The sequence below is a fragment of the Pipistrellus kuhlii genome, unplaced genomic scaffold (assembly GCF_014108245.1).
Source record: "Pipistrellus kuhlii isolate mPipKuh1 unplaced genomic scaffold, mPipKuh1.p scaffold_m20_p_5, whole genome shotgun sequence".
Classification (NCBI taxonomy): domain Eukaryota; kingdom Metazoa; phylum Chordata; class Mammalia; order Chiroptera; family Vespertilionidae; genus Pipistrellus; species Pipistrellus kuhlii.
This window is the reverse complement of record NW_023425551.1, coordinates 1363665-1384436: the sequence shown is the minus strand read 5'-3', so window position 1 is coordinate 1384436 and position 20772 is coordinate 1363665. Positions and strand designations below refer to the sequence as shown.

The 20772-nt window shown below is 52.6% G+C and overlaps 1 protein-coding gene across 3 annotated transcripts in view; it reads left to right on the top strand.

The window, feature by feature from the left end:
* The first annotated feature begins 2122 nt into the window (after positions 1 to 2122).
* ZDHHC14 (zinc finger DHHC-type palmitoyltransferase 14) overlaps positions 2123 to 20772 on the top strand; it is a 118944-nt gene continuing 100294 nt past the window's right edge. For all 3 annotated transcript variants that reach the window (XM_045572779.1, XM_036413532.2, XM_036413531.2), the window contains exon 1: positions 2123 to 2390. In XM_045572779.1, the coding sequence (XP_045428735.1) occupies positions 2140 to 2390 (251 nt within the window). In that variant the 5' untranslated portion in view covers positions 2123 to 2139. The remainder of the gene's footprint in view (positions 2391 to 20772) is intronic.

Here is a 20772-nt window from a genome sequence, read left to right as displayed (position 1 = left end):
AGCCATCACGCCATGGATCTTGACTGGGCACTCTGAGAAAAGTGCTTGGAACAATTCGAAGGAGAACAGCATCCTGTTGATCCCATGAGCTAAAGGGCAGAAAAGCATATGACAGCTTTCACTTGAAATGCCAGGCTTGCCAGTTGTTGTTGTTTAATAGCGTAGCCAGAAAGAACTTAATTGTCCCCAAAATGTGCTTCTCCGTCATGCACTATCTAAAACCACTGGAACTCTATTCTGATTATATAAGAGCCTACTCAGTCCCCTAACCTGCTTTGGGATAGATGCTTGTAAATTCCATTTTTTTTTTTTTAATTCTAAAACCCTTGTAACTTAGGTGTCTTTTTCTAATCGCCACCCCCACTATTAGAGGAAGCTCTCCCCAACTGGCCCTGATCTTTTCCTCTTTTGGTTAAATGGGTCTCTTCTCCCTTTGGCACAGCTCCCAGAGGAGGCAGCGCTTTGTGAGGGAATTTCTCGGGGTTTGGGGTATCCCATCTCCACCACAGGAGCGCTTTGTGATCGCTGGCAAGCAGTGGAGCACCTGGAAGCTGGAGACAGCAGTGCCTCGCAGGGCGGAGCACAGACTGCACACATACCGTGCACAGAGCTGGCACGGAGGGGGCACGGCGTCCCCAGCGTTCTTTGTTAGCTCCCACCTCCGACCGCCAAGCACCAGAAATGCCAGCACCCTGCCGCTCCCGCCTTCGTCGCGGGGGATGCTGGGATTTGTAGTCCTCCATTCCCAAGTCGGTTTTCTCTCGGAGCCGGCCGGCGAGAGGAAGAACTACACCTCCCAGCGGGCCCGGAGAGGACAGCGGGGCTCGGAAAACCGAGCGTGTGCGCCGCTGCCCCCGCTTTCCGCTTCCCACGGGCAGTGCCAGGCGCGGCGGGCGCGGAGCCCGTGCAGCGCGGCGGGGACAGCGGGGCGGCGGGCGGAGGTCCCCCAAGGCCGCGGGGAGCAGAGCAATAAAGCGAGCCGAGGAGCGCCGGCGGGAGAGCGGGAAGGGAAAGGCCGGGCAGCAGCCCCCGCACAGCCGGCCGCCGCCGGTCCCCGGGCGGGAGGCGGGGCCGGCCCGGAAGCGGCCCGCACCGTCCGCTGTCCCCCCTCCCCGGGACCCCGGCCCGCAGCTCCCTCCGGGGTCCAGCTGTCCCGTCACCCCCCCCCCTCCCGAGCATTAAAGCCGCCCGCAGCCACCGCGCCCCCCGGGAGGAGGCCGTGCCCGCGGCCGGGAGGGACCCTCTCCGTGCGGGTCCCAGAGCCGCTAGATGGGGGGTGTGTCCGAGGCCGCGGCCGGGAGCCCGGGAGGGGGGTGGGGACCGGGGCCGGCGGGGAGCGCACGCCGCGGCGGGCCGTGACCTCGGCGATGCCGGGGAGCCCGTCCCCGTCCCCGTCCCCGACCCCGGCCCGGCCCGCCGGCGGTGCGGCTCCGCAGAGAGAGGAGGAGCGGAAGGAGGAGCCGGGGCGCCGCGCGGCCGCCGCCCACCCGCGGCAGGAGGCGGACCGCTCCGAGCCGCGGCCGAGCCTCGCAAACAAGTGTCCGTGCGCTCGCTCGCCCCGCGGTCGGAGGCGCTCTCCGCCCCCGCGCCCGCCCCGCGCCGGCTCCTGCGGGACAGCGGGAGCCCGGCCGCGCCCGCCGCTCCGCTGCGATCCCGCCCGCGTCCCCACCCCTGGGAGGGGTTGCCGGTGCCGGAGGGCCTCCCGGTTGCCGTCTCTCCGGGGAGGACCCGCCGCCGGAGGAAGGAGCGGACCTACCCTGGCCGAGCCGCGCGCGGGGCTCCGAGCAGCCGGCTCCGCGGCCGCCGCCTCGTGCTCTCCCCGCCCGCAGCGCGCGGGGCCCGGGCCGGGGGCGGCGGGCGCGGGGGCGGCCGGGCGGCTCCACGCGCCCCGCGGGGGCCCGGCGCCCCGGGCCGCGGGCTGGAAGCGCCCGAGCGCCGCCGCGGGCTGCGGGCGAGCGGCGTCCCCCCGGGCGGGGGCGCCGGCGATGAGCGCTGGGCGCCCCGCGGGCTCGGCCCGGGCGCCCCCCGCGAAGTTGCCGCCCGGCGCGGACCCCGCGTAGAGGGGCGGCCGTGGCGCGGCGGGGCCCGTGCGGCCGGGGGCTCCGGGGGGCGTGCGCCCCGCGCCGGCTGCGCGCGTGGATGTCTCCGGGCGGCGGCGGCGGGCCCATGGGAGACTGCGAGTACAGCCAGATCGGCACCCACAGCCCCTCCCCCATGGAGGCGCCCCCCGCGGAGAAGAAGCGGGTCCGGGCGCGCAGGAAATGGGAGGTCTTCCCGGGGAGGAACCAGTTCTTCTGCGACGGCCGCATCATGATGGCCCAGCAGCGGGGCGTCTTCTACCTGACGCTCGTGCTCATCCTGGTCACCAGCGGGCTCTTCTTCGCCTTCGAGTAAGTGGCGGCGCCCCGGCCCCCGGCCCCTGCCCCCGGCTCCCGGCGCCTGACCCCCGGCGCCCGGTCCCCGGCGCCCGCCGCCCCGCCCCGCCCCGCCCGCGGCTGCTTTCGCTTCCCCGAGCTGTCCGTCCGGGCTGAGGTTATGTAATGCCAGCCGCGCTCCCGCGGTTCCGCCGGAGGTGTCCGCTCCGGGTCCCAGGACAGAGCCGCGGGGGCCGGCCGGGGGCAGGGGCGGGGCGGGGGCGCTGGGAGGGCGCCCGGCCTGGCGCTCCCGGGCGGGGTGCTCCGCGCAGGTGGCCGCTGCTCGGCGCTGTCTCCGCGGAGTTTGGAGGCGAGCGGACGGCCCAGGTGTATGTACCCCGAGGGCGGGGGTGAGGAGCGGCTGGAGTCTCGGACACAGAGGCGACTTCCTTTCCTGCGCGCAGGCTGTGGGGCTCCTGTGAAGCCCGGCTGCCCGCGTCTTGCAGGGACCTTGGCGGAATGATGAGGAGTCCCGGGTATTCTGGGTGTCAAGTGCAGGCCACCCAGGATGGTACCGTCATGTTTCATTCTGCTTAGATGCTCACTCTTGCACAATTTCTGACTCGCCGCGATGTTTGGAAAAGGTCTGCTTTTTTAAAGAAAAGGTTCAACAGAAAGTGTCCCACACACCCGCCTGGCCTTCCCCTCCCCAACCCGGGAGCAGGTGCAGGATGCTTTAGACCTGGTCGGGAGCTGTCCTTTGGGACTTGAGCGCTTTTATCCGGAACAAAAGTGCAAGCAAGTCTCTGCTGTCTTTAGAAAATCACAGTGGCCAGTAGCAACTGTCCACCTAATGAAGGATCTTCGCTTTCATTAATGGTGTTAGGGAAAGCAGTTTACCCACATTCCAGAATCAGTTTCAGCTCTTCTGTGGTCCAGCATGTGCAGTGAGCTTCTTACATAATCCTGGATCTTATGCTCAATGGAAGTTGTAGTCAACTTTAATCCTTTCCCCCAGGATTAAAAAGGCAGTCTGCTCCCCGGAATTTTCTGTGCCTCCCACATCCTGATTGTTATGGGGCACCGTACCCGTTCACCGCCTTCTGCTGCACAGAGTTAATTAAAACTCTGTGTTTCTTTACTTTTATTTCTGATGAGTGTTAATAGGCTCTGATTTGGTGCCTGGAGTTTGATATTATAAATGCGGTCTCAATCAGCGCTCTCTCAGCGGTGCACCATGTCATACTGAAGGTGCTCTGACCCTGTGGGGAACACGCTGTATCTGACTATGGTGAGCGGTTTTAGCAGGATTTAGTTAGAACAGGTGAGGAGAGAGAGCTCAGTCTAAGCTACTCCCCTCCCCCAGGGTCTTCTCACACACACCCCCTCCCTTTTGACTAAAATACCCGGGTCTCTCCAGCAGGGTAACTTGTGCACAGTTGAGACTAGTTGATTGAGTCTGTCAGAGGTCGTGGGGACAGGAGGGAGTGGTTGTGCCGGGCTTTTCCCTTCTGCTGCCTCATCCGCAGCCACCCTGGTCCTTACAGACCGGGGAGCTGAGGAAGGGGCGCGAGGTGCCCGGTGAGTCTGCATTCTGAGACTTAAATTCAGGCGCCGGAATGATGATGCCATGTGGTTGCACAGAAATTCTAATTAATGGTGGTTTTCATTACAGGTGGTCAGTTAGATGGAGAGTATTCACCATGTTCCTACTGTTAAAAAAGTTTTGAAGGGCCCAGCTGCCATGGTTCAGTGGTTGAGCATTGGCCTGTGAATCAGGAGGTCATGGTCAGATTCCAGGTCAGGGCACATGGCCTGGTTGCAGGCTCCATCCCCAGGAGGGGGCATCCAGGAGGCAGCTGATCAGTGATTCTCTCTCCCTCCCTCTCCTTTCCTCTCTGAAATCAGTACAATGATATATTAAAAGAAAGGTTTTGAGGGATCTATTTTGGCATTTTTGCTCTTTTTAGCAGTTTTAAGAGTGGAGAAAAGGGGCTAATTTTGAGATTGTGCTGCGGAGTATCAGCCACAAGTGTCTTTCCTGCAGAATGATGAGCATTTCCTTTGCTGTCACCAGATCCCCACTGTATGGTCAGCCCCCCGCCCCAGTTATTAGTTACCACCTTTTATTTTTCCCATTCAAACGTTTAGCTGAACTAAAGCATTATAAACTCATTTTCTCTTCCTTCTTCCAAGAGTTCCCCAAAGTGCTCATTAGCAGGCTGTCACAGTCCTTTCCCGCATCGCGCTGTGCTGACTGATGGCTGTAGGAATCAGCACGTGCCCTGGGTTTATTAGCTGCTGCCGGCAGCTTCGTTTTTATATCAGCTGTGTGTGTGTGTGTGTGTGTGTGTGTGTGTGTGGTCTCCATGAGTGTTGCTTAATTAGGCAATTTGAAATTTCAAGAAGGTAGACCCATCCTATCAGGCTGCCTCAGTTGAGGAAAAACATAGGGCTGTTCAGACTATAGACTATTATGGTTTGGCAAATAATGTTTGTATTGCGTTTAAGTTCTTTGTCATTGCTACTTGTAGAGTGAAAATAACTGTGGCTAAATTAATTTGATAGAGACTCAGAGAACCAATTAGCTACATGCAGAGGTAATGAAATACAAACAGGCTAAAATCAAAGCGACCCACACAGAATGCTAGTTTGATCTCCTTATGCCCGATTCCTCGGTCCTTTCCTTAGTTACTGATCGAGCACATACAATGTGGTTTTGCCTACTTTGATGAACTTTGTGTCTGGATAACTTTTAACATTCGTAGAATTCGTTTCCAAACATCACACCCCATGCTTCCCCATACAGTCACACAAAGGCAAATTTGAATTTTGAAAAGAGGACATGTAACTTCTAAAGTTAGTTTCAGGCCTCCTTCTCCAGGGACTCTGCCCGCCTCTCTCATTCCCAGCCTTGAACAGGTGGGTGAGGAAGTCTGCGAGGGACGTGAACTTGTGGAGCACAGCAACAGGTGCGGTCACTGTCCTCCCCTGGGAGAAGGGCGGGAGAAGTCACTGTTCCCACCTGGGAGGGAGGGACGGGCTGGCGGGTTAACAGCACTGAGGTGGCACAGTGCCCATGGCAGGGTTCTGGCTGCAGAGCCAGCCGCCTCTGGCCCCGGTGCCGCTCCCCGACACACAGCAGTGGTTACAGCCATGGATTTTGGATGGACAGTTCCCAAGATCCTTACCAGGAGCGTGACCTGGGAAAATTATATGACTTTAAAGCCCCAGCTTCCCAATCTGTTCAATGGGATTAATATCTAGCTTTAATGCTGTGAAGATTAATGAAGATGTGTATGTAGTGCTGTGTCTGGTAGAGAAGAGCAAGTGCTCAGTAAACAGTGCCTCTGATTGGGGGAGACCTCGGAAATAGCCTCCGGAGGTCTCTGCCCACCCTCTCTGAGAGCCTTGGGAGGACCGGCTATGTGGGTTAATAAGCAGGCATGACAGTGACAGCTTGTTAGGGCGATAGTGCAGATCTGTGGTGTCTGAGCTTAAAATAAAGGCCTCCGGGGAGTGGCTTCGCCCTGCGCCTTCAGAGTGGGTCCTGCAGGGGTGGCTGGAGACCATCCTCATCCAGACCCTGAAGAAGAGCACTGAGCAAGCCTGCAAGGGGCGAGGACTGGATTTTGACTCCATTTTGGGAGCTGCCATCTCAGAACCGTGGACACAGGAAAGAACACTTCGAGGAGCGACCTGGTGCGCCTTGCCGTCTTTTCCAAGTAGGGCAGGCCGTTTGTCTTCTGGCGTCTTTTATTCACCATGTGGATGTGGATGCACAGTGACAGCGTCTCCTGGCTGTATTTAAGAGGAAGGGAGGGTGCTGGTTGCAGTGTTACGGAGCAGCTTGCTGCTCCTTAAGGGGCTGGCTCATCAGAGGCTCCCTGCACTGTCCCCATCTCACACCCCCATACTTGCAATGGGAAGAGATCAGCGAGCATTGCAAGAGCGCACACACGCACACACGCACACACAGTCTGCTGTTTCACGTTGGAAATAAAGTCTTTGGTCCTGAAATATTGGCATTTCATACTCTCTTGATCACAAGGGCGGAAAGAAGGAGATGAACTGGGAGGCAGAGCAGATCCTGTTTTCAGGAGCATCCTGGGAGGTGAGGGGGGGCCTGCTCAGATAGTGCACTTGAATGCCTCCCAATTCGGTACTGTCCCATGGACAGTTTGGAGATGTTACTAGAACTGAAGTGCTTGAGAATGTGGGAACATTCTTAAATTTTTCATCACTAGACGTCTATTGATGATTTTTTTTTTAAGTCAATTGTATTTCCTCCTTCCCCCTCCTCCTCCCCCTCCCCCTCCTTTTCCTCCCCCTTTCTTCCTTCTCCTCTTCCTCTTTCACCTTTGGCTAATCACCTCTGAAATACAGTAAGTTCCCACTTAATGTTCTCGTTGATAGATTCTGTGACTTTAAGCAAAATGGATAATGAAACCAATTTAACCGTCGGCTAATTGATATAAACAAGAATTAAGTCCCTATGGCATATGGCATCTCATCAACATTATCATGGACAATGTTGAATGAAGTTGGCATATTTCGAGGACGTGCTGTAACTGATGAATAATTGGTAGCCACCTTGAAGATGGAACAAAGGACTGTCCCCATAAACAAAAGCACCATTTCCAATAATTTCTCCTTTGCAGATGAGAGATCCTTCATTATCTAGCAGAAGGTATTGCTCTTATAACATGTAAGCATCCCATCTTTTTCCAACCATCCTCTTCAGAACTGCATCCAATTTTCTACCACCTCAGAAAACATCCAAAAAGTGGCCGAATGCTGGCCATGCTGTGCCTCGGAGAACACCATGGGGTTGATAGTAGATGATAGTAATGGCTATTAGGATCTCATCACTGAACATGAGTACATGGTGTCAAGGACATTTTATAACCCACTATGGCCCCGTGAAAAGCTAAGGTTGCTTCAGAACCTTATTAAGGATTTCTAGGCTTGAGTGCACAAACCCTTGCCGGTGTGTACATGAGCAACACATGTAATTTTTCTGAGGGTGGGACTCCGTCTGCTGCTGCATCCTGGTAAATGGCAGGCTCTCAGTAATATACATATTTGTTGCTGCATGAAATAATGGTAATATTGAAACACTTTAGTTTCTCATTTTGTAACGTCGTGAATGATAATAAAGTTGATCATTAATAATGTCTCATAGAACATATTTGCCTTAGAACTATATTTGAATATAGTTCTTCTGAATTCATAATCAAGTATCACCCCTTTACAAATGCATTAATTGAAGCAGAGAAAAGAAAAGCTTTTGTTTTGTTTAGTTTTGTTACTGAGAAAACTAGTGATAGAGCTGGGGTGTTCTCTTGGCTCACCAAGACTTCTTTCTAGTTTTTTCTTATTTAACTAATGTGTTAAGGAATAGAGTGTTCTGAGATATATATGAATGTTACCTAACAACCATCAGCACCTAGAATAATTTCAAATTTTATAGATTCTTGACTAGAGTTCACCTGAGAAAGCTTAGAAGGATACTGTCGATTACTTATGTTTTATTGTGTTCCATTGCAGCTAGTGGGGAGTGGTACCAAATTATTCAGAAAATGATTATAATAGCGACGGTCAATTATCTAATGGGCCATAACTGTGTATGTAATCTGGAGATTTTTATTTTGTATTATAGTGTTACACATAGTTTATTCATGGGAAAGTTATTATGTCGTGGCAAGAAAGTTTAAATTAAGCATTTTAAAGAAGTACATTTACTCTTTTGTAGGTGAGGTTGTTAGGAAAGGGAAAATAGTGGTCAGTAGATGCTTATAATTAGTTACACTTGGGAATTTGGCTCAGGTAAGAGTAGGGGACCATCTACATGCTTTTGTTTAATTCTTCCGTAAATATGGCCTCTTTTATTTCTGATGAGCCGTTCACTATTATTTTTAGCATTTCCCCCTGTCAGTTTTTGTCCCAGCTGATTTTCTCTTTATCTTTTGTTTTCGACAGCATAACAATGACATGCTGAGGTGTGGTTTTCTTGATACTTATCCTGCTTGGAGTTTGCTGAGGTTTCTTGAATCTGTGGATTAATATCTTTCATCAGCTTTAAAAAATTTTCATCCATTATTTCTTTTATTTCCTTTCCTCTCCTGAAACTCCATTTATTAGTATGTGATATTATTTCATACAGTCCAATACAGGACTTGGATACTTGATGCCATTTTTTTTTTACTCTTTTTTTTTTTCTCTTTGTGTTTCAGTTTTGAATAATTCCTATTAGTGTGTTTTCAAGTTTACTTGATCCTTTTCTCTGCTGTGTCTATGTTGAGCCATTTTTGATATCTTATTTTTTATTTTGAACATTTACCTATTTTACAAATAGTCTTTTATATAGTTATAAAAAATAATTTTTATTCTTCTGCTGAAATTCCCCATCTGTTCCTGTCCATATTTTCTACTGAATAATTTAACATTTTTTGTAGTGACTTTAAAATCCTTGTCTAATGATTCCAATATCTATATTATCTCTGGGTCTGCTTCATTTGGCTATTCCTTCTCTTGACTATGGGTTATATTTCCTCTCTTTTTGTGTGCCTTATAATTTTTGATAGTGTAACAGATATTGTGCATAAAAGAATTGTAGAAGCGGTATTTATTTATTTATTTTTGTTAATCCTCACCCCTGAGAATATTTTTCCATTGATCTTTTAGAGAGAGTGGACGGGAGGGGGAAAGACAGAGAGAAACATTAATGTGAGAGAAACACATAGATTGGTTGCTCCCTGCCCCTGACCAGGGCCCCAATGAGGAGCCTGTAACCAGGGTACATGCCCTTGACGAGGATCGAACCTGGGACCCTTTGGTCTGCAGGCCTACACTCTATCCACGGAGCCGAACAGGGTAGAGCTGAGGCTGTAGGAATTTAAAAGGGCATGCTCTTTTACCAGGCCACTGGTCATTGGGCTGAGTCAGTCTTATTTATAATTGAAATGGGTGTGGGTTTTGCCAGAGCTTTGTTTAGATTCATTTAATCACTGACTTTAGGTGTTTAGAGGGAAGTATCAGGACTTTTCCTTTAGCAGGGAGTGGGATCTGAGCCCTGGCTAACCTCTGAAGATGTCTTTCCCTTACACAGCCTAATGCCAGCTCACTGAACGGGAAGATTTCTGTTTGTTAGCCAGAATGCCCGCTTTTGGGGTTACTGAGGTACTTTCTTTGTTTTCAGCCCAGCTCCAACTTTCTGTACCCCAGGACATCTCTCACTGCCCAGCTGTCTGGCCTCAGCCCTTGGAGACTGCACAGTGCCCGGGGTGAAGGCCTGAAGCACCTGAGAGAGATGTGTCCAGTTTCAAGTTCTGACTCCTGCCTTCCCCGTGGGGAAGTTCCTATAGCATCAGGGAAGATGTCCCAACTCCCCCGCCCTGCCCCAGCCTTGGGTGTGCTCTTGCTGTGCTTGGTGATGACCATCGGGAAGAGTTGGCTGGTGGTGCAGACTTACTCTGAGGCTGAGGTTTCTTGGGATTCTAATCCACATGGCAGTCCACACCTGGCCATTTAACTTGTTTAAAAATTTCCCTGGTTTCTCCTTACTCCTGTCTATGGTGGATTTCTGTACTTCCTGCCACTTGACTAGGAATGAAAGCAGATGTTGGCCTTTTTTCCTTCTGGAAAGGGCTTGACACTTTAGACTTCTTGGCAGCCTCAGTTCCCTGATATGTCTTAAAAACAGTGCTTTTGTAGCTGATACCACTTGCTCTCATTGTTAGAGTGCGGTGATTACACTTTCCATGTTCAATTTGTGATTTTGAAAAAACTGAAAATTGTGTTTCTCAGATTGTTGGTGCAGTGTATGTATGTGTATATATATATATATATATATATATATATATATATATAAAATTAGTTTTTATTGCCATAATGTTTGATTTGTATAAATATGCTCAGTTTATTCTTCATACTCTTGCTAATCTTTCTTTCTTTGACTTCTCACTGATTCTTGGCATTTAGTATTATTTAAAGGGTAGAATATGCAAGGCTGCCTCTTTGTGGATTTTAATTTCTTCTAAAGCATGTCCTAGCAATGACTATGATATCCAGACTCAATGCCTAGGCCTGGGTTACTGAAATAGAGTTTACCAAGGGTTCAATTCCATTATGCTTTTATATTATAATAAAATATTTATCCAAATGGTGAATTATGACTATCAACTATGTATCTTCATGATGCGTGAAGTGCTTGATCGCGAGTTTCATCTTCGTAGTTTAATTTGATGCTAGTTTCCATGGGTTTTGAAAGAAGGCTTTCACTTTTCCCCCCTCACTTTTAGGCCTTTGGGTTTGGAGCGCTTCTCGGATCTCCTGTCTGGTTTAGACACTGCCCCTCAGAGGACTTGTAATTAAGGCTCCGTTACCAGCCTCTTCTCAGGTGGCTGGCTGCACCTGGCAGCGCTGATAGAAGGGACTCAGCCCATGCAGACTCTCTGTCTCCCTGATGCTGTGCCTGACAGATAAGCTCTTCCTCTGCCAAGATCAGCCCAGGATGAAGAGAACGGTGACAGGTGTGTGAGTGAGTGAGTGTGTGTGTGTGTGTGTGTTCCTTTCTCTCAGCTCCACCCTTCCAAACCGTAGAAGTTGCACTTTCCTTAACTTAGGCCCATTTTTGCCTCCTTCTCCGTGGACATTCACAGCTAAGACCTTACTTACCCTTAGAGCACACTTCCCTGTCCCTTTCTAGGCTTTCTCTCAGTTCCACAGAGGCCTTTTTATTTTAGGACATTCTAAGCACATTTTGACAGAACACGTCATTTGAAAAAAACAGGGATACAATAGTTGACATATGTCTTTAAGCTGGCTTTTAAAAATTGCTGACCTCAAAATCCATGGGAACTGGTCTTGCCTTAGGGAGTCACCAGAATGTGGCAGTGGGAAGGTGGTCGATAGGGGACGGTGTGGCCAGGGGCCCTCCGCGGGGTGCGTGGAGGAATGGTGGTCTCACTCACTCGAAAGCGTTTAGCTCCAGGAGTCTGTGATCCTTTGGCGCTTTTCAGAAACCTCTCACAAATACGGAGAAACGGCTTATTTTATCACAGAATGCTGGCCTCTATTAGAGCCATTTCTTCTATTTGCTGAGATGAGAAATTACTGGCTCTCCTTGTGCAGGAAGTAGAAATAACGTAGGTCTGCCAAATGTGTGTTCCCAGCTACTACCTTCTCAAAGGCTGTTGTCTGTATTTTCATTTTCCTCCCTTACTTTCAAAGATATGAGACTGGTGCATGGCCGCTCCCTCCCTCCCTCCTACCCTCCTCCTCCTCTTCCTCCTGCTTCTCTCTCTCTCTCTCTCTCTCTCTCTCTCTCTCTCTCTCTCTCTCTCTCTCACTTTCTCCCTCGCTCTCTCTCCTTCCCTCTCTCCATGCACCGTTGGAGCCCTGAGCTGCCGTCTTAGGAGTGTAGCCACCTGACACACTGATCCTGTAGAGCAGGCGTCTTCAAACTACGGCCCGCGGGCCACATGCGGCCCGCAGAGGAGTCTGATTCGGCCCGCCAGGTTTTTTGGGCAGTGAGCGCAGCCGAGGTGTTACAGTAGGAATTAGTAGTTCATATAGTCCGGCCCTCCAGCTCTCTGAGGGACCGTGATCTGGCCCCACTTTAAAAAGTTTGAGGACGCCTGTAGAGACTCCAGCCACACAGAGATAGAGGTGCGCATGGACCCCCAGCTCTCTGACCTCTGGTTGTGTGAGGTTCGCGGCCCAGAGGCAGACACGTGAGTGAGTGAACCCGCACGTGGTTCCGTGGTTCACACAGAGTCCCAGGCGAAGCTGAACGGAGCAGATGTGAGCCATCTCTGCCGAGCTCTGTCCATGTTGCAGATTCGTGAGCAAAACGTTGTTGTTTAAAGCTGGTGCATTTTGGGGAGCGCTGCTGGACAGCCGTAGTGACTGGAGGACTTACGGCCAGAAATCCTCCCATGAAGTACTACTGAGACTGGTTTGGAGGGGCCAGTTAGGGTGTGACTATCAATGCTGACCTTGTTGTGCTGAAGCTGGAGAATTTCTCAAAATGATGGTCAAGTCAAGGCTCTCCCTCATCACTCACGCTTCCATCCCAGTGTGCCTGCAGGAGGAGTAAGGGGGCTGGGCTGGATAATGCAGCCACCATTGTGCTCTTTGGAGGGGTGTCCTTTGCCATGCGTGCCCCAGGGGGGAAGAAGTGGGAGTCCTAGTGACCTAGGCCCCCAACATCCATGCCTGGACCCAGTCTCAGCTTCCCTTCTTGAGCTCCCATCCATGCTGTTGCACTGACAGGGATAACCGCTCTGTGGGAAGGAAGCCACACAAAACGGCTAAAAGCAGTGACCGAGGCCTTTCTGTGCCGCTCACGATGGAGACTCTTTCTCTAGGATCTCTGCGTGCTCAGGCCGTGGATTTGGGAGAGGGCCGAGTGTGGAAACAGCCTGGGAGGGATGCCGCTTTGACACTGAGCGTGTGTGTGAGGATGCTCACTCTTCTCCGGGGTACGATGGGGGGCTCACCTGCCGCCATGCTTCCCCCACCAGGCCTTTCCCACAGCAGCCTGGGCGGCCTCGGTCTGCAGAGCCGGGCTGCCCTGCAGCGGGCAACCGGACCGCTCCTGGCGCCCAGCGATCTGAGCGTTCGTGGGCCTTCGATTTATAAGTCAACACAATTTATCATCTCGAATACTACTATTTTGGGGTCTTTTAATGTCATGAATTTCCCATACCCACATTCTTGATGGCAGATAAGGGCATTTTTGAACATGGAAGCCAAAGTCAAGTGAAATTCTGCAACTATATATAGTTTATTTGTCTTTCTAACCAGGGAGAAGAATTTTTTACTCAGATTATCTCACATTTGCTAACTTGATATAAATTTTCCTGCTTTTTTTCAGATAGCAGCCCATGAAAATTAAATTCTGTTACTGATGCTCTAGAAAAATCCTTAAAGAAGTGCTGTGTCTTTCGAGTTAGCAAGACGGTGGACATGTGTGTAGTAGGACTGCAGTGGAGTGTGTGAGGTCATACTGTTTCTTCTTTATTTTAGGACAGACCTGGCTGTTCTCACTTATGTTCTGTCCTGGCCAGAGAGAGGCATTCTGTAGCCATTCCGATTCTCCCAGCGGCGTGGCTGCTCTGACCTGTACGCCGACCTCGGCGGGACAGGCGCGGGGGCCGCTGCGCGATGGACAGAGGCGCCGCGCTGGCACGCAGCTTGCTTATTCCCACGGTGGCCACAGCCAATTAGGTTAGGTCCGCCTCCGCAGAAAGATGGTCTGCCGGAGTGTCTGGGCTCCTCCATCGATCACGGTGATTAAGACGCTGATGAAGCGCTGGGACGTTCCGAGGGAGCCTGCGACAGCTCTTTTCAGACGGTCCATCAGCCGCTTTCCTGATTACAGCACTTAGACAGATAGATGAATTCATCTTTTGAGGCAAGAGATGCATTTCCGTGCTTTCAGGCTTATGTTTTCCCTGTCGTTCTTCATGAGTGTTTCACTCTTCTTTTCCTCTCTCTAATATCGCTCGCTCTTTTTACTCCAGAAATATTTGTGGAGCAATTCCAGCATGCCGAGCAGGGGCGCCATGTACCGGGGAGTTCGCATGTGCCGTGGAAATGAAGGTGCTGAGGTCTGCTGTCAGGGCCAGGGCTGGTGCTTCCTGAGTCTCCGTGAGCACTGCGCCGTGAGATAAAGAGTAAAGGTGGTTCCATCGTCTGCTCTGGGCAGTTGCAGGTCTGCCCTGTCTTCATCTGCGCTTTGATTTATGCCTTCTCCTTCTTAAGGTTCTTGATTCAGAGGTAAAAAGCACTTGCCGGCTGATTGTCACGCCCATGAAGAAAACAGAACCCACAGAAGCTAGCTTAGTGGACTCGTGAAGAAGAAAGATCTGGAACCAGAATCTCTCGTGGCCACACTCTTCCCCCTCCTGGAGCCTCTCTGGGGCTGGAGCGAGGCCCCGTGCACATTCCCTCACGTGTCGCAGCCTCTGTCTGTGAACCCTCTCCAGGGAGCAGGCTGTCTGGGTGCCACTCACCAGGCCTGCTGTGACGCAGGCCGGGGGGACGGGATGGGTGGCAACACTTGGTGCAGGGAGTTTTGCTCGGAATCCGTTGTGTTGTCTCCCCCGTGCTGGAGGAAAGCCTGTCAGGAGCCATGAGCACGCCCTGGCCAGTGGGCGCAGTTGGCTAGAGCATCCTCCGGTACACCAAAGGTTGCAGGTTTGATTCCCGGTCAGGGCACAGATCTAGGTTGTGGGTTCGATCCCCAGTTGGGGTCCATGCAGGGGGCAAGCAATCGATGTTCTCTCTCCTTCCCCCTCTCTCTAAAACCAATAAGCATATCCTCTGGTGAGGATTTCTTAAAAAAGCCATAAACACTAAGAAATCCATGTGGCCAGCCCCCGTCCCCACCTCCAAATGTAATTTGTATACTAAACTAAATTGTATAAAACAAAACTTATGTTTTTCCAGTTGCCAAATTCTGAATAAGCTGATTGAAGCTGAGTTTTTCTCTATTTCACGCCCCTGCCCTGCTGATGTCCCAAACCATGTGTGGTCGGCTCTGGAAGTAATTCATGGAGGTCTGGCTCTAGATAGTGGTTGGGATAGAGGCAGAGGGCCAGCCCAGCCTCAAGCCCGTGTCTGTGTCCTCCCCCTGAGAGGATGCTGTCATGGTCTTTAGTCCTGCCCTCCCCCTGTGAGAGGATGCTATCATGGTCTTTAGTCCCGCCCTCCCCCTGTGAGAGGATGCTGTCATGGTCTTTAGTCCCGCCCTCCCCCTATGAGATGATGCTGTCATGGTCTTTAGTCCCGCCCTCCCCCTGTGAGAGGATGCTGTCATGGTCTTTAGTCCCGCCCTCCCCCTGTGAGAGGATGCTGTCATGGTCTTTAGTCCCGCCCTCCCCTGTGAGAATGCTGTCATGGTCTTTAGTCCCGCCCTCCCCCTATGAGAATGCTGTCATGGTCTTCAGTCCTAGCGTCACACTGTTCTCTACCCTGGAAGGTGGCAGTGGCAATGGGGATGATGCCTGGTTAGCTGGCCAGTGTCTTTTTCAGACTTTTAGAGAGTGAGCCACTCCAAGCAGTCATCATGGAAATCCACACACATACACACATACACACACACACACACATACACACACACATACACACACATATACACACAAACACAATAGAGATGAGACGTTCTGAAGCAGCACCTGTGTGCTGAGCTCTATTTTATTCAGTTCTAATGTTTTATTCTAGACTAGTTCACTTAAAAATTGTTTCTGGCCCAGTAAGTTGCTTTCATGACCCCCAGCCTGCAAGCTGACACACACTGTGCCGCAGCCTAGCACCCTGGACCCTGCCGCCAGGCCCCATGGCCGCCAGGCCCCACACCTCCTGTCTGCACTCCTGCTGGGTCCTCCGCCCACACCCCCCTCCCACCCTGCACCTCTGAGGTGCACACTCAGCCCAGCTTTCCTGCTCTTCCTCAGGCACGCGTTTCTCCTGAAGCCTGAGGTGGCCCAGCACCCTCCTGCATCTGGTGCCTGCCCCTCTGCCCACCTCCATCCCCTGCCAGCTGAGAGCTCCCTGACCCGCGGCCTGTGGACTGCCGTGTGGGTCCTGTGCATCTGGTGCTGGTGTGTGGTTCGCAGCAGGCACTACAGCAGAGCTTCTGGAATTGCATTAAGACAGGCGATGCCCTGGAGTGGCTGGGCCAACCAAGACCTGCCTTTCAGGCAGGCACATCCATGTCTGGTTCCCATGCACGCAGTGTTTACATACGCCTGCTTCACTATGTACGGCCGGAGGCAGGGAAGTGACCATCAGCATCACCCAGTGTTTAGACACGCAGGTCCAAGACAGACAGACACAGGGGGTTGCAAATGATGGCCATCTAAACACCTTACATAGAAGCAAAAAAGCACGTAAAAATTGGTGCTTTTCAAATGCTTTTTTCATGATTAGTGTTGACTCGAGCCAGTGTCTCTGTAAACTGTACTCTGGAATGTCCCCAGCTGTCCGTGGGGACCCTCTGATGGTGTCGTGGCAGCACTGGGAAAGCTCCCGTTTGGCAGGGAGACGAAGGCGCAGGAGGCCAGGTGGCTTTCGCAAGGCGCTCAGCTGCCTGCCGGCGGAGTGGGGCGCACAGCTGATGGTCCTCGGGGACTTTTCCCACCGCGTCCGCCCTTCTCAGCATCCGGAAGGTGACTCAGATGGCCAGGGGTGAGATGGCCTCCATCCTCATGCCTGTCAACAGATGTCTTCCTGTGAAACTCGGGATAATTGCTTGTCTTAAGCTTGTGTTCCTTCCTCGGGAAAGCGAGAAGCGGCCGTCATTTCATCCTCATTTATCGATATTGACACTCTGGCTGCTGTTGCATAGTTATTGCTGCTCTCTGGCCTGGTCTCTGAAAAATTACCCTGATCTCCGCCGAGGGCACAGGCGTGGCTTCTCTCAGCGCCTGCTTCCTGAAAGGTCTTCGCACGTATGGGACATGCCAACAGACTTCCCAGTAAGCGCTCTGGGGAGGGGAAAGCGGTTTTCACAAAATCTCTCTCTTGTCCCTTTCCGCAGATCCCACTTTGATATGTCGCCAGCCATAATGACAGTGAGGGAGCTTGTGGGTGATGAACGAAAACATCCATTTTGTGAAATTTGTGATCCTGTTGTTAGCCTGGAACGGAAGAGTCTCTGATGTTTATTTTGTTTATTTTTTTCTTCCACTTTTGGTCCTCACACAACCCGAGCACCCGGGAGAGGGGACGACGGTCAGTCCCCTCTTCCTCCCCCGGCAGCGGGGGCCAGCCCTCTGCCCGCTGTTCCCGTTCCTAAGGTGAGAGGCAGGGCGGCCTGACAGCTGTGCCCACACTGGCACCCCCAGTTTTCAGCGCCCCGCATGGGAATTAACTCGGGTCTGCCGATCGCCGGCGAAGAAAGCTCGTTCCTGTAGAGCTAATTAGCTAAGCAGAGCTCATTAGCTTGGCTTAGTTTAGCGAGTATGATCTCATTAGCTAATGTGACACCGTAACACACACTCTCAGCCACCAGTGGTTTCCGACGAGAGGGGCCGAGGAAGGCGGCAGGCCCGCTCAGAGCGCCAGTGGCCTCGGCCTGGGCCCCGGCTAAGCCATCACCGGCACCGGCACCAGCAGGAGCCCAGACAGGTGTGGCACGGCCCGCAAAGGGGGGAGGGGGGCACAGGAGCATGAGGACGTGTCCTGGTGTGGCTTGTCTGTAAGGGCTTCCGCACATGATGTTCCTTAATCCTCACACGGCCTGGGCAGTGGGTACTGTTATCTTCCCGTTTTACAGCTGAGAAGACAGGTGAAGTCACCTATTGTGAGAGCCTGTGGTCCCTGGAAATAGTATTTTCTGAAAGAGGCAAACGGGTGTTTGCTAACAGACAGCCTTTGTCCCTACACTGAGAGTGGGGTTTGCTTGTTAGGGTTCCTGTACGGGAGCTGCTCTCTGAGCGTTCCTCCCGCTGCCCTCGGAGCACAGCCGGCGAGCCTCGCTTCCTCTAAAAGTGGGGTGACAGCCGCCCGGCCTCGCTTCCTCTAAAATGGGGTAACCGGCTACCTGGTGGCGTTTGAGGAGAACTCCTACCTGGCAGCATGGAGCGCTGGGCTTGGCTCCTGCACACCAGATAGAAGTTGGGTCCTTTGCTTTGATGACTTGTTTTTAAGTAACTGCTTCACGTTTGCACGTTTTATAGGTACGGAGTCACTGTGGACGTAGGCACCATGGTCATGTTCCCCTCTTCCTCTGCGCCCTTTGGCCATTGATGGATTTCCTCACGGGAGTAAGCGTTAACGAATGAACGCCTCCTGCACCGCGGACGCTCCGACAGGAAGCTGCCCCAGTGGATAGGGCAGTGGTGGGTCCCCGTCCACGCACAGCGCTTGTGCCTGTGCCTTCAGGGGTGGGGGAGCTCAGCCTTGGGGTGCCGTGAGCAATGGCGCCGAATTGCCTCCATTTTATTTATTTGTTATCTCATCTCGTTAAAAATGATGTGTATTCGAAGTAACTCGGACCCTATCATTTTAGGGTCTGAATCCAGAAACATGAAACCAGGAGAGAAACCCATGTGGGGACATTTTCATACGCCCAGCCCAGTGCACTACACTAACCTGTATCAAAAAGCTCCCCAAGGAGGCTCCAAAGCGTTGCTTTTCCGGATTCTCTCCTCTTCTGGGGGTAAACATGTGGTCAGCCACCCTGTCTACGAGTCTGTGCTGACGATGCTGGTGTGGGCGTCTGTGGTGAGGGTGAGAAAAACCACAGCACACGTCCCCAGGGAGCTAACTATGACTTACCTAACTATCAATGATTCTTTAGGACAACGGCTCGGTCCTGCTTCCACATCGCAAGTGTGGTCGGCACTTAGCTATAAAGACCGACCTTCAATGTGAAGCACTACAACAACATAAATCCTGGGCTTGGACAGGGCGTAGTGGTAACACTTAGGGGACTCTGTTCATTAAAAGCTGTCAGTGAGTGAGAAAAGCCAGCCTCAGAGACTATATCTGCGTGTCACCGTTTCTCTAACGTCCTCCGCACTGTAGATGGAGAGGGGACAGGAGGGGGAGGGACGCTGTGACATAAAGTGCAGCAGGCGGCCTTAGTGTGGCTGGGACAGTTCTTCATCTTGATTAATCCTCATGTGTAATAAAATGCCACAAAATCACAGGCAGAGACATCAGATAAAAAGACATCAAATATGTGAAAAACGGTGCCATCTGAGAGGTTTATAGTCAGTTCACTGCGCTGTGTCAGCCGACCTCGTCTCGTTATGTGCGGTGTCCCTGTGGGGGCAGGTTGGTGGACGGGTACTTGGTTACGTAGACTATCAGGTCTGGGAAAGGTTAAGGTTAAGGGAAGTAGATCAGGCAGGAAAGGGATGGAGAAGGCTGACCCTCTCTGTACCGCTTTCTGCTTACTGTGTGTCTGTGATCATCCCAAAGGAAACATGCGAAGGCACCTGCCGGATGCCTGGAGGTGCGGCCTGGGTGGGAGCGCGCAGGGACTGGTGTGTGCGAACGTGCTTATCGGGTTGGTAAGAACTGGGGCGGGGCTGGGAACGTTAGCCTCGGTCCAAAGGGTGCTGAATGTTTTATCAGTGACTGCGTCATGGAATCCGCTGTGCAGTGGGAATGGTCCTGGCGAGGAGTGATCGCTGACTTCCAAGTTCCGGGGAGATAATGAGACAAGGAAAGGGACCTTGGCCAGCTGGGGAGTGAGGAGTGCCACAGAGCACCTGGGGGGGGGGGGGGGGGAGTCCAATGGAAACACACGGACAAGGTTATAATAAAATCAGAGCAGAATAGTATGGAAGGAGAGCACCCGTGACCATAAAGGGCTGGAGAGTAAGATCTTTAGCAGAGAGAGAAGGTTTGGGAGTCAGTATTTTCGCCCGGCCCCCGAGGTTCCACGTACGACAGTGTTCCCATGCGTGTACGCGCTTTGGAGAGCCAGTGGGTTCACCACTGGGGTCACCAGCAAAGCGAAAGGAGGTCACCCGCTGCCGAGGGGCAGACTGAGGGAGGTTTCCCGAACGGGGGCGGGGCGGGGGGCGATGTGAACCTGGAGGAGATGTAAAATGTGTAGGACAGGCTGTGTGGGGCCCTACGGAGAGGGGAGGGGCGGCCCGATAGTTTTCCTGGGTCTCTGCTCCTCCCAGATCAGGACTTTATCTTGACCACCCCACACAGCGGGAGGACAGGGGTTTGTCATGAGATGCGGTGAAGCTTTCTGTGGAGGGAGAACCGTGTGCCCACCCTGTGGCCCAGAATCCCGGGCGGAGAGCGCCTGTGTGACCAGCTCCATGGGGTGATGTCCCGCCTAGACCGCTCGCCAGGAAGAAGGCTTTCTCGGTTCAGTTTTAAAATTACCTCAGATGGTATACAGTGTTCTTTCCGAATGATGGGCTTTTTTTTTTTTTTTTCTCTCTCTCTCTCTCTTTTAGGTATCTCTCTTTAAAAGCATTTTTGTAAAAGTCAGAAGGCAGCCAAAATTTTCTCACATTCAGAGACTCAGTGGGAAGGCTGTGTGGGCGCTGAAAATCTGTCTACACTGCATTTTCTAAAATGTCTTTTCATGTCTAACGGGTGTCTCCGCGGAGCCTCAAGACTCTTCTACCCACAGATGTTCCGTTCTTTCTCCGGAAGCCCGTGCCTGACCCAGGGGCCCACAGTGGCGCCTCTCGTGGGCGCTGCGCCTGTTGTGGGGACAGGTGCTCTGTGTGGCCGTGGCCACTGTGCTCCGTCCTCCGGAGAGGAGGGCGCTGCTGGCGGCTGGGCCGACGCCATGGAGGCCACCAGCCCAGTGTATGCGCTCTCCTGCCGGCCTGGGAGTGATCCATCACTGAGTGGTACCACCTGGGGGGCGCTTGCCCTAGCTCGGCCACTGCCTGGGGTCTGCCCAGTGTCTAATGCAGGTACA